General features: G+C 42.0%; 1 protein-coding gene across 1 annotated transcript in view; it reads right to left on the bottom strand.

Annotated features, from left to right (window-relative positions):
- Positions 1-13,697, bottom strand: part of brip1 (BRCA1 interacting helicase 1) — a 90,358-nt gene that overhangs the window by 22,768 nt on the left and 53,893 nt on the right. The window contains exons 23-25 of the mRNA XM_069722745.1: positions 13,229-13,307; positions 12,936-13,142; positions 12,027-12,169 (exon numbers count right to left, since the gene is read on the bottom strand). Of these exons, the coding sequence (XP_069578846.1) occupies positions 12,027-12,169; positions 12,936-13,142; positions 13,229-13,307 (429 nt within the window). The remainder of the gene's footprint in view (positions 1-12,026; positions 12,170-12,935; positions 13,143-13,228; positions 13,308-13,697) is intronic.

The following is a 13,697-nucleotide window of genomic DNA, read 5'->3' as shown; positions in this document are numbered from 1 at the left end:
CTCCTCCCTCCTCATCCTATCCTTCCTTCTCATCCTATCCTCCCTCCTCATTCCATCCTCCCTCATCCTATCCTCCCTCCTCATCCCATCCTCCCTCCTCATCCCATCCTCCCTCCTCATCCTATCCTCCCTCCTCATCCCATCCTCCCTCCTCATCCCATCCTCCCTCCTCATCCCATCCTCCCTCCTCATCCTACCCTCCCACCTCATCCTATCCTCCCTCCTCATCCTATCCTTCCTTCTCATCCTACCCTCCCTCCTCATCCTATCCTCCCTCATCCTATCCTCCCACCTCATCCTATCCTCTCATCTCATCCTATCCTTCCTTCTCATCCTATCCTCCCTCCTCATTCCATCCTCCCTCATCCTATCCTCACTCCTCATCCTATCCTCCCACCTCATCCTATCCTCCCTCCTCATCATATCCTCCCACCTCATCCCATCCTCCCTCCTCATCCCATCCTCCCTCCTCATCCTATCCTCCCTCCTCATCCCATCCTCCCTCATCCCATCCTCCCTCCTCATCCTATCCTCCCTCCTCATCCCATCCTCCCTCCTCATCCCATCCTCCCTCCTCATCCTATCCTCCCACCTCATTCCATCCTCCCTCATCGTATCCTCCCTCCTCATCCCATCCTCCCTCCTCATCCTATCCTCACTCCTCATCCTATCCTCCCACCTCATCCTATCCTCTCATCTCATCCTATCCTTTCATCTCATCCTATCCTCCCACCTCATCCTATCCTCTCATCTCATCCTATCCTTTCATCTCATCATATCCTCCCACCTCATCCCATCCTCCCTCCTCATCCTACCCTCCCACCTCATCCTATCCTCCCTCCTCATCCTATCCTTCCTTCTCATCCTACCCTCCCTCCTCATCCTATCCTCCCTCATCCTATCCTCCCACCTCATCCTATCCTCTCATCTCATCCTATCCTTCCTTCTCATCCTATCCTCCCTCCTCATTCCATCCTCCCTCATCCCATCCTCCCTCCTCATCCCATCCTCCCTCATCCTATCCTCACTCCTCATCCTATCCTCCCACCTCATCCCATCCTCCCTCCTCATCCCATCCTCCCTCATCCTATCCTCACTCCTCATCCTATCCTCACCCCATCCTCCCTCCTCATCCTATCCTCACTCCTCATCCTATCCTCCCACACACCCACTGCTACATCAGTACTGAATGTTGCTGTCGTTCAGTATAAATTGATGTTTCAGTCCCTGCAATGAAATCAGTGTGACATCGAGGAGAGTCTTCGGTGACGGTACAACTTGTACTCTTCTTCTCGAGACCGACACGGTGATGACGTGTATTCAGGTCGCCCGGCAGCTCCGACCGTCGCTCACAGCTTCAGGTTTTTTGTCTTTGATGACCGCCCGGTAACTCGGCTCGTTTATTAGCGTTTCCACAGCCGCTCTGAAGGGCGGACCAATCAGAGACCAGTATCGGTGGTTCACTGCATATGTCCCGCCCCTCCTTCACTGTGATTGGACGGCTGGTGACAGTGACGAGTGCGGTGCTAATATTTTTCAACATTTGTTAAATCTAAAAAATTGCTGAACATTGGGCGTGCAGTGCAGAATAACATTTAATAAACACGCTGTGAAAAAACGCTCTGGTGGACGCGGTAGGTCGTTGCAGCGGCGGCAGGGTGTGATGCTGATTGGTTTAAATGAACCCGAGGTAGGATGGAACCTACCCTTGAGCAAGGCTACGGCAAAACAGCGCAGGGTTGTCTGGCGAGAAGCTGAATGTGTCTCAACAACAAGCTACATGAGTGAATCCAACACATGGACATCACATCCATGGCAGACACACACCAACGGTTTTCATAATATTTGACCCCATTTCTGTGACTTGATTGACAGGAAGGACGTGGGAGCCCTATGGTTGGTTGTTGAGGGAAGGTGAGAAACCAGCTGACTGACAGCGACACAACTGCCGTGTGTAATCCTGTATCAGGGATCAGTTGGAAGGTGATCAAACGTTAAACTCATCCCTGAAGGAGGATAATTCACGACACAACCAGCCCAGCCAGGCCGTTGCCCACGGTAACGCAGCCCAAGAAGCTTGAGATGTTTTAGTGAACAGATGTTTTTCCCTAAATACCACTGCATATTCAAAACTTCTCAAAATCATTCTGTTCATTTTCAAACCATTTCCAGGCTGGAAAACAGTTTTTGTTATTTCACAACTTTTCCATGAAGGTGGGAATCCGGCTGTCAATAATCAAATGTATTTGTTCTGTTTAACTCACAATTGTTGTGATAACTTGAAAATTTGCCAAAGTTGTAAACAGATCACATCTGTGAGTATCAGGGACAGCCTTCTGGGGCCCTTTCTTTCTTTTTTCTTTTTTTTTTTATTGTATCCTAATCTTATTTACAGAATGTCAATTTACTCATAAATATGTTTCCCATCCAAGTTGTACAGCAGTCATAGTCTTGTATTAAATTAATAATCAACTACTGTAACTTCACTCATGGTTCAAAGTGCTTTGTTTCACGACGACTAAACATACAACTGTAGAAAGAGTAGAATCAGTCTGAGAACCAATAAATCAAATACTGTTTGCCACATAACACTGGTGGTGGTTTAGAAATGTGTATTTAAATACGAAGACATTATTTTAGAGAAACTGGGTAACTCCTCCCCTGCCATTACCCAGCATGCCCCAATCCTTCCTAACTAATAAGAATAAAGCAAACAAGTTGGTGATTGTTAGAAATAATCATTAAACATGCCGTGTTGGAATATTTCAACAAAGACAAATTCAGATAGCCGACACAAAATGAGTTGGTGACTCAAAACCATAAGTGTGATCATATAGGTATCAATTATTATAGTTCAACAAGGCATTCCTGCTGACTGCATTATAAAAGCGACCGACTTGACAACTCTGTCAAAACGCACGGCAAAGAGTTACTAAGGTGTGATTAATCAAAGTAAATTATCAATCAAAGTAAATTATCAATGGATTAATGGAATATAAAGGAGTCACTATATAACCTGCAAAGTGAGGTGATACCAGGTTTCAATATCACCACCTGTGAGAGAAGCGATGTAAAGAATGTCGTCTGAAAATGGAGGAATCCTCGATGTGGTGCTCAGTGGAGTTGTCCCTTCTTGCAGGGCAATTGGGGGTTCTCCGGTGGCCCCCTGGTGGCCCTCTGGTAACCCATCTAGTGGCCCCCTAGTGGCCTCCTGGTAGTCCCCCTGGCAGCTCCCTGGTAGCCCGGGGCCGATTCATTTGAGTCTCACCATCCATTGTTTGTGTTTTGGGGCCTGATAATCCTAAAGACATCATTGTGTCGCTGCGGCTGGACTTCCGGGATTAACTGCCTCACAGCTGCTTTCGTCAGTGGTCGTTGTGCCCGTTAGGACGGCTGCATCGTCACAGCTCAGCGAGACTTCGAGGCTCCCGGTAATTCAGCGTCTCACCGTCGGTGAGCTGAAGATGTTTTCTGTGATCTCCTCCATGAGACAGCCGCTGACTTCAGAGCCTTCGTGTGCTAATAATTCAGAACATCATAGGTTTGCTTTCTTTTCTGCAGCATACCAGGCTAATGGAGTGCCACTTAAACTAAAGAAGGTCACCCCCACCACCCCCCTCCCCCGACCAAAACCTTGAATCAAACCCCAGCGCCATTCACAAACGAGAAGCAAATGTTTTGCAGGACAGATTTATGAGACACCGTCACTGAAGGCAAAACAAACTATGCAGCTCAGTGAAACATGTGCGGAGTAAGAGCAGGCAGCAGATGCAGAGAGGTTCGATGCCATCGGCCACTCATCAAGCTGTCATGTTGCAGAGTCGTCCGTGACGCTCATGTTTCACTGGGATTCAGGTTCACGGGATCTCACGCTCTTTGGACAGAGTTTGATTTGGGTTTTAGAGGTCACGTTAGCATGCGTGAATGATCGTCTGGTTGACATCCGATATACATCCTCAGTACAAATAAGTGCTCTTATTTCCTGTGTCCGATAAATACAGCATATGGCAATCTAACCAGTATTGAAATATTGACAAGAGGAAAAGTTGACCAAAGTAAGCAGGAAGTATCTTCTGAGGACCATGAATGGCTGAACATAATTCCCATATCCAGCCAGTGGTTGAGACATTTCAATCTCAGCGACGGACGGACTGACGGACAGACAGACAGACAGACAGACAGACAGACAGACAGACATCACCAGGCCTCCAGGCTCGATGGCAGCACGGCTACAAACCACGCGGTGGTCCAAATGAAAGCTCTTAGCCCGTTTTCACACTTACTCTTTTGTGTCCAGAGCCGACCAATCAATGCTATTGATGAGGCTTATGAGGCAGTGAAACTTCTTTTTGCGTCCCCAAATAAAGAAGTTTAAGTGTACTGAGTGAAAAGAAAAAGGATAATAACGTCGCTGCTCAAAAATCAATGAGGGCTGAAACACACTTCCGCTTCTTTTAAGCTTTGTATTAACAAATAAAACCATCTGTTAAAACGAATGTGAGCGATAACTACTTTATAAATTCAGTTATACTTCACGTTGTTTGAACGCACAAATGCATAAACAACTCCGAAAACACATCAATATGATACCACACAAAGTCTTTAAGTAGTTTAATGGATCAGAGTTTCTTATCTCTACCATGAGTGGGGTAAGGTTGAATAAATGGCCAATTGCCAGCCTTTAATGCTCTCCCACTGGGAGCCTACTACAATATGCAGAACTAAAAATGCATGAGGCTTTCAGCTGACAAATGGTTGCCACAATCACACTTATAGCATTAACCAGCTTACAGTGTAAGCACACTAGGATGAGACCAAACAACGGATGTCTATACCAAGATTAGTCATCTTATAAAACCACATAGGCAGATTAGGTGTCTAATTCCACTGACCCTCTGAAATAAATCTGGGTTTATTATCCAAGGAGCTCCAAACCTATGACTCAAGCCAAGTTCTAACAGCTGCTCCAGCAGACAGATCGCTAAAGACCCTCTTCTACCAGATGATCCGGTCAAGCAATCCTTATCAGGCTGCATGCGCTTAAAGAAATCAATTTCATTAGCTATTCACCTATAGGACCCCGGTGGCCGAAGCCGTTGGTTTCCAGTTAGAAGGACATGCGGGTCATTTTTCAATCAGGCAGAAAATAATGAATTAATTCATATTCTGTAGTTTTTCTGATGCCTTTCCAAACCGCCACACATTGAACACTTGCCTGTTTCTTCTTCTGCAGCTGCCTGCAGTGTTATCTGTGGTATCGACCTGCAGTGTCTCTCATTATTTCAGTACATATTTACACCTGATGTTATTCTGCACGAAAGATTAATTCCCAAGCGGGTTTAAATATTACTGTAAATTTTTGCATAGGGAAAATTTAAAAATCCAGGGGAAATAATAACATTATATAAAACCCAAAAAGGCAGGGCGTAAACTTTAAACACATTATTTCTGTATGAATGTACATATATTTTGTTAAAATGTATGTGTATGTATGCACCTTCACATATGTTTGTGTGTGATATAATCTACTAATTTATTTATATTTTTGCGAGACTCCTAAGATAAACTGTTAGGAGAACAACATACATTATTTTTGTTTTGTTTTTATATTGTCACAATACTGTCCAGTGATATTTTAATTAAGATCATGTTGAAAGAAATTATATAGCGACTATTAAATAATAAAACTGTTCTGTGTAAAATAAGGACACCACATAGTCTCATGGTAGAAGTGTGTTAAATGTGCCTTCTTTTAAAAAGTGAAAAAGGTCTCAGTTATTTCAAAACAGCACTGTTGACAACTTGCTGGAGTTTTTCCCAAAATGTTCCCTCAAATCTTAAATCTGATACAAAATGAAATATATCATTGCTTAAACAAGAATAAACTCAAATTTAACAGCAAAGCTTGGATTATTTCCTTTGTGCTGAAATGTAAACAGTGAACAGAATTCATTTCGTGCTACAAATAAAGCACTCAGATGAAAATAATCACCTTTGATATCCACTGGGGCACGAAGATGGCCTTTTATTTAAGGTCACTGTATCAGAGCTCACAAGCCTCCGTCCTCATCTGGGCTCTAACAAAGCACATTAGAACACACATGGTGCCCTCCTATTATCTGAGCACTTATTAATACAGTAACTACACACAATCATGATGGCAGGTCAGATGTGAAGATGTGAAGCAGGTTTGCAAACAGGTGACGAAGTGATAAATGATGATGAGGAGGGGCAGCTTGACACATTGGGATTAACAGGTCAACATGAAGTGGGTTGATGATGCCTGTGAAGCAGTTGTGAGCGTGTCATGCCCCAAGCCGGTAGTGTTGGGTCACTTAACCTGGCTGCATGCAGACTGGAGTTTGGGTGTCTGGCGATTGCACCCAGACAGACTCCAAATCTTTACATGCAATATGGTGTCTGTCAACTTCACAGCTGAACAGCAGGAACTTAAAACGCCTCCTGGGAGCGTTGGGACGACAGTGAAGGGAGGACCAAAGTGTGCCCCAACCCGTGCCTGCAGAGGGGGGCAGAGATGTGCGCACGGCTGACTGGGCTTAGTCAGATTCACACTGTGATCCAGATGGCCCAAATGTTGAGGCTATTTTACAAACAAGACCTTTACTTTAAACAAATTATCTGATAGGAGAATTTACAAAAATCAGCAGCGACATTCAGAAACAGCAGAAATAGAAAAAGCAGAACGTCACTGTTTCTTTTAAAGATCTGGATTTGTGTAGTGCAAAGCAAAGGTTTACGACAACAACAATTAAAACATGGAGCAGGCCGCGCAACATCACTGTGGTCCCAATGTAGAATATTCCTGCTGACTTTGCTAAATGTGGGCACTTGGTTGCAAATGATATATTTCCCTGATTTGACATCTGTTTTCTTGAATTATCAATTCCAGTAATTAACTGCCAAAGTGTGACATCTGTCCCTCCCTGTGACTCACTGAGCTTCTAGACCCAACAACATCATCACATTACTGTAAATTCAACAGCAGGGAGACGGTTCGGTCCTGCTTAGATAATTATTTCTATTCCTTTCAAACATCCTATGTGTCAACAACATTTGACTTGCTTAAGATTCATTTAACTCAAATTGGCCAAAAATGTTATTTGTTCTTTTTTTCTGTTGTTGTTGTTAAATCTGTAACTATGAATAAAGTTGAATATTGTGCCAGTGGCTCATATATTTCAGTATATATACTATATATTTTCATGTGGAGCAAAAACACTGAACCAGCACGAGTAGAAAAGCCCAGATTTGAAAGTACCACAAAGTTTTGAAAGTCACAGTTTAACCTGAATTTACCGGTTAATCTTTTTAATCTGACAGGTCAGTGATAATCTCAACAGTGTCCAACAATATAAAAATCTGATGGAACAAAGGGACTAATGCCAACAGTAACGGCGTGGACCGTTTAAAGAGATCAATAACTGAACAATCAGAAAAATCAATGCTAAAAAGTAAAAAGTGAAGTATTTTATGAGGCTAAAGTAAAAACAAGGGAACTCTGAAATAAATCTAAATAGACATCAGCATGTGAAATTGTCAGGTTTTAAACCAAAGCGGAAAACTGTTAAACCCTCCTTTTCCAAAAAAGTGAGGACGCTGTGTGAAATGTAAATAAAAACAGAACGTGATGATTTGCAAATCATAAAGATCCAAATGAAATTGAATATAGAACAAAGACAACATATTAACTCTTGAAACTGAGAAAAGTTTTTTTTTTTTGGAAAATATATGCTGATTTTGAATTGAATGCCAGTTTATCAGCGGACTCTTCTACTAGAGAACCATGCTGTTGGAATACGTGCAGAATGTGGTTGGACGTTGTTCTGATGAAATAAACAAGACCTTCCCTGAAAGAGACGTTGTCTGGATGGCAGCATATGTTGCTCCAAAACCTGAATACAGTGAACCCTCGTTTATCGCGGGGGTTACTTTCCAAATAGAAACCGTGATAGGCGAAATCCGTGAAGTAGTAACCTTTTTTTTTTTTACAATTATTATACAATGAAATACTCCATAATACATTGAAACCAAAGAACAAAACCTTTTTACAGGCCCAAGCATTTGTTTAACAAATAAAAGTACTGTATAAATGTTTTTTTTTACAAATAACTACTGTACTGTAAAATAATAATTTTAATCATCAATACGAACTGAAGGCTTCAAATTGCTGAGATCGGCACCGCCCCACTGCGACCCGAGTCATTGGATTAGAACGGGAGAAAATGAAAAATGATTATGAAAACAAATACAAAGTACAGTAGGACAAATAGTGACTCGTGTATTTCACTGCTCTTCTGACTGAGCCGCTGCATCCTGACTCCGCTCTGCAGCGGTTCTTTCTTCTAAAGCCGGCGGTGCAGGTGTGGTTTTTCGAGAGAAGAACATAGTTATCGGTAGTTGTTGTCGCTCTTTTTTCTTCTGGGCAAAAAGATTCTTATAAACCGACATGCCACCATCGATTATTTTTAATTTGGCAAGCTGTTTTACGTACGTGTACATATTAAACCGCAACGTTATTGACAAACAGGTAGAGAAGAAGCGGAGAGACTGTTTAGCCAATCAGAATGCAGAACACAATGCACGATGCAAATCCGTGAAGCAGCGAGACCGTGAAAGGTGAACCGCGTTATAGCGAGGGGTCACTGTATATCATTCAGCATTAATGCTTCCTTCCAGATGTTCAAGCTACCCATGCCGTGTGCACTAATGCATCCCTGTACCATCACAGATGCTGGCTTTAGAACTGAGCTAATAACAAGCTGGATGGTCCCTCTCCTCTTTAACCTGGAGGATGCAGCGTCCATGATTTCCAAACAGAACCTCAGATTGTGATCCATCAGACCTCAGGACAGTTGTCCACTTCACCTCAGTCCATCTTCAATGATCTCGGTCCAGAGAAGGCGGCGGTGTTTCTGGATCATGTTTCTATCTGGTTTCTTCTTTGGAGAGTTTTAACATCATTTGTGGACGCAGCGATGAACTGTGTTCACAGACGATGGTTTTAGAAGTGTTCCTGAGCCCATGCAGTGATTTCCACTCCAGAATAGTGTGTTTTTAATGCAGTGCTGCCTGAAGGCCCGAAGATCACCACCATCCAATATTGGTTTCCAGCCTTGTCCCTTGTGTTCAGAGATTTCTCCAGATTCTCTGAATCTTTTAATGATATTATGAACCGTAGACGATGAAATCCACTAATTCTTTGTAGTTTTACGTTGAGGAACATTATTCTTAGATTGTTGCACTATTTGTCCATGCAGCCTTTCAGAGTGATGAACCTCTGAAATGCTTTTTTTAAACCCGATAATTTAACTGATCTATTAACAATTAACCTAATTAGCTGAGATGTTCCACCAGGTGTTTTTTTAGTGTTGCACAACTTTTCCAAGTCTTTTATTGACCCTGTCCCAATGTTTTTAATACATCAAATTTAAAATCAGCATAAATTTTTCATAAAACAATACAATTTCTCAGTTTCAACATTTGATATGTTGCCTTAGGTCCCATTAAACACAGGTTAACATGATTTGCAAATCATCACATTCCATTTTTATCTACATTGTACACAGCGTCCCAACGTTTTTAGAAACGGGCTTGTAATACGATTTTTCATTGAGTCACTATCTATGGTCAAATGAGGTAACCCAGTGGTGACCGAGCCTGTTGCCCACTGACGAAAAGCCTTCCAGTTGTCTGTGGCAACAATCCCAAGAAACATCACAAGCAGCGCACGGTTAGTGACGAGCTTTCCATAAACCGTTGTTCCACCAGAGGAGGTGAGTGTAGCTGATGCAACAGGCGTGCTCCGCAACTCACTGAGAAGAAGACGAAAAGATGGTGGCATTGTGGGTAGTGAAGTCCAGAAACTCAGCGGCAATTACTGCTAACACATGTGGGCAAAGAGAACAAAACAGAGATCTGTGAAATAGTCCTCAAATCTTGTGAACTCTTTTTTTTTTTTTTTTTTTTAAGAAATTAACTTACAAAAACGTTTAAATTTGTGATTTAAATGGGAAAAAGCTTGATTAAAAAAGCAACCCACACTTTAACTGAAGCTTTTCTGTATATAAAAGAAGAAAAGTGAATATGCAGAGATTCATACATAGTTCTGAAAATGTAATAACATTGTGATGTAATTTGGGATTTTGACTTTACACAGAGCCAAACCTGCTAAAAAATATCAGTGCACATACGCTATATTCATTGTCAAAAATGTGTGAACACATGCCTTTAATGGACCCAGTGCAGCGCAGAGGAATCGCCTGCCTCCAGCAAATCATTACAAAGGCAGCCCAAAGATTTAGAAATCAATGAGGGCATAAAGAGCAACCCGACCCAGGCATTCCTGGAAGCTGTGATACTGTTCTGTTACGCTGTAAATCGGATTACGGAGGGTGGGAGGGGTTATTGATTGAAACACGCCTCCTGCCACAGCATGTGTCCACCTCAGAGGAGTTGGAGGAACAAGTGACAAAACAAACTAAAGAAAACAGTGTTCGTGAAACACACCCAACTCCTGCAATATCTGTGCAGTATGTGACTTTGGGTTTCCAGTTCGTAAAATATTTTTGTGTTCTTTGAAATGCTGTTGAGTTTAAAAACATATTTTTTGTGTGTTTTCTGAAAAGTTTTTGAGTTTTGTAAAATGTAAAAATTTTTGAGGAGTTTTTATTTTATGAAATGCTGTTTTTCTTTTTTGTGTTTTCTGAAATCTCTTTTTTTTATGCTTTTGTGTTTAAAATAAAAAATGTGTTTTCTAAAAAAAAAGCGTTTTGTGAAATGTTGAGTTTTGACCCTCAGGCTCACACAATGTATTAATCCACTGCTAAAAATAGTCCCCAACAAAAACAGGGTTCACTTTTGTTTGATTCATGTTTGTGAAAAAACAAAAGAAACATATCGGTGACGTGTTTTAATGATAAATATAACGAGCATCAATCAGCCTGCCCTTTAGGAAACATGAGCACATTTCCTCTGTTGTTGTGTTTTTCTATAAGTATCCAGATCCAGTTCCAAAACTTACAGGATAATTCTGGTTCATGATTCCCAGTGATGAGGCTCTATGGGTCGGGCTGTTGTCACATATCAGGGCTCTGGGAGTGATGCTTCAGTTTTGCTCTCGCAGGTTTCAGGCTTGAAATTTGCCAAGTTTTCAACCAAACCAGTGCAAAACTGAAGATAAGCTTCAACTCAAAGTGTTTGCAGTCAGTCCAAAAAACAAGTCATTTACAGTGTTGAGGTATGTGAGAGCACTCAGGCTCATATGGATCTATATGTTTCAGTTTGTCCAAACACAGTTGCTTTGCAATGAGATGTATTATTTCCTAGTCGGCTGCATTTACTCAGAAGATTTGAACCCGTTTATCCTGTGAAATGTTCAAGCTGAAGGGTCGAGGCTCCACCGTACAGAAGCAGAAAAACACTCAACACTCACACAAACCTGCAGATGTACAAACCAGTTGGGACTTTTTTCACCTTTGTGGAGAGCAGCGTCCTTTGCAAAACACTTACTATATTTTGAGTTAAAAATCAGACCAAAAGTCAGATTAAAAGGTTCATTTACAATATCCGTCACTTTTTAACATAGAAAACATCTAATGAACCCAGACAATATGCAGCTTTAGCTACAAATATGTGTGTGGTTTGTGTGTTTGCATGTTTATGTGAGTATTGACTTTTTTTTCTCAAACCTTTTTGTTAACGACAGCTGAAGAAACCCGAACACAACCAATGTCATTTACTCTAATTACATTGAATCATTATATATAAATATATTATGTATTTATTATTTATATATCAGTGTATAGTAATTAAACATAATACAATCTACCATTTATAATTTAGAGATGAACTCTAAAGTGTGTTGTAACTGATCTGACTTTAATCAATCTGTTCACACTGAGCACACACACACACAGACACACGCACACACACACACACACACACACACACACACACACACACACACACACACACACACACACACACACACACACACTGTTCTGTACCTGATCTCGAGCCCGGTCTGCGGGGTACTGGACCTCTGCGGCGATGAGAGCTGCAGGCAGGACGGGGTGGAGGGAGGAGCAACGTTTGCACTGCAGAAACCTGGTGATGGAGTTCTCCTCGGGGCTCCAGATGGCATTATAGGCTGCATGAAGGAGAATCAGTGGGAAGAACCGAGCTGAGTGTCACTTTAGAAACCAAACATGCTGCAAAAGGATCAGAATGAAACGTTGACACGTCCATGTAAATAATAAACTGCTTTAAAACATCCAGTTGAAGACTATGGGCAGGATGGAGTGATAGTGATGATGATGATAATGATAATAATAAACTTTATTTGTATTCTAAACTCAAGTTACAAAGTGCTTCACATACAATTAAAGACAAAACAACCTGTGAATTCCAGCAAGCTTTAACATCACAACACAGTGATCGTATAAAACAACCATGAAAGCAAATGAAAACAGAAAAGAAATAAGAGTGGATCACAAAAATCAACAAAAATCATCAAAAACTCTGATAAAAGTGTGTTTTAAGAAGAGATTTACATTTTTTTTCTTCAGGCAGCTCCTTCCATAACTTGGAGGCTCTGACTGAAAATGTTTTAAGACGTGTCTCAGGAACAGATAAAAGTCTGTGAGAATCTCAGACTACGGAACAATCAGGTCGGCTAAAGAGTCTTCAAAGTCAACAGCAAAATCTGAAAATCAAATCTAAAACATACTGGGAGGCTAAAATGGGGGTGACATGTTCATTTTCCTGGTTTTAGTTAAAAGTCCGGCAGCTGAGTTTGAAAAAACAGAATGTGATGACTTGCAAATCGCATACATGGACTGATGATGGATGTTTGGTGGAGGTGAGGAGGCCGTCGGAAGGACCATGTTTCCTTACATACTGGGCTGTAAACCCACCAGTGAAGCCGTCGCTGCGGTCCGGCTGCAGCGCGGTCCTCAGGACCTGCAGCGACGCGGCGCTCTGGACCAGCAGCAGAGAGTCGTCTGGGCTGGACGGATGATGTGGATCACACCGGCACCGACGGGTCGGCGCTGCCGCCACAAATCGGTCTCTTCTCAGAAAAGCAAGATGTTCACGTTCACACGCAGCACGTCGTAAAGTGCCTGAAAGACAGAAGTCAAAACACGTGAAATGAAACACGTCATTTTATTTAGCTTAATGAACCACAGCTCCATTTGTCAGACATTACCCGGTACCACAGGAAGAAGCTCCTTCTCACACAGAGAACAGTGAAGTCCCAGAGAGCACGGCTGCAGCTCCGTGATGCTCTGAGAGCACAAGGACAGTCACGTTAAATCATTATGAAACATCTCGTAAAGAGTTACTGAAAAGTTCAATTAATATTGGTTGTGAATGCTAATCTTTTCCAGCTGTGTATAGTAGCTTCAGACTCTGCTGGAGCCTCTGAGGTTGAAACAGGATGTGACATGTGATGATGTGATTCAGGCTGCCATCAGGTGTGTTTTACATGCATTTGTTTGTGACACCAAGAAAACATTTGAAGCGCAACACGTTTGGCTGCTGGTGAACAGGCAGCATGCACTCATATCCGGTATTACCGTCAGTTATCCTGCCAAGCTTGTGTGCCCTTGAACGTCATCACATTGGTGAATACAAGTATGAATACTGAGAAACAGCAGTTTAAAGAAACATTTCAG

Source organism: Brachyistius frenatus, unplaced genomic scaffold (assembly GCF_029030835.1).
Source record: "Brachyistius frenatus isolate BFR_SWC_R1_liver_20210118 unplaced genomic scaffold, ASM2903083v1 Contig_303, whole genome shotgun sequence".
Lineage (NCBI taxonomy): Eukaryota > Metazoa > Chordata > Actinopteri > Embiotocidae > Brachyistius > Brachyistius frenatus.
This window is presented reverse-complemented; position numbering and strand designations above follow the sequence as displayed.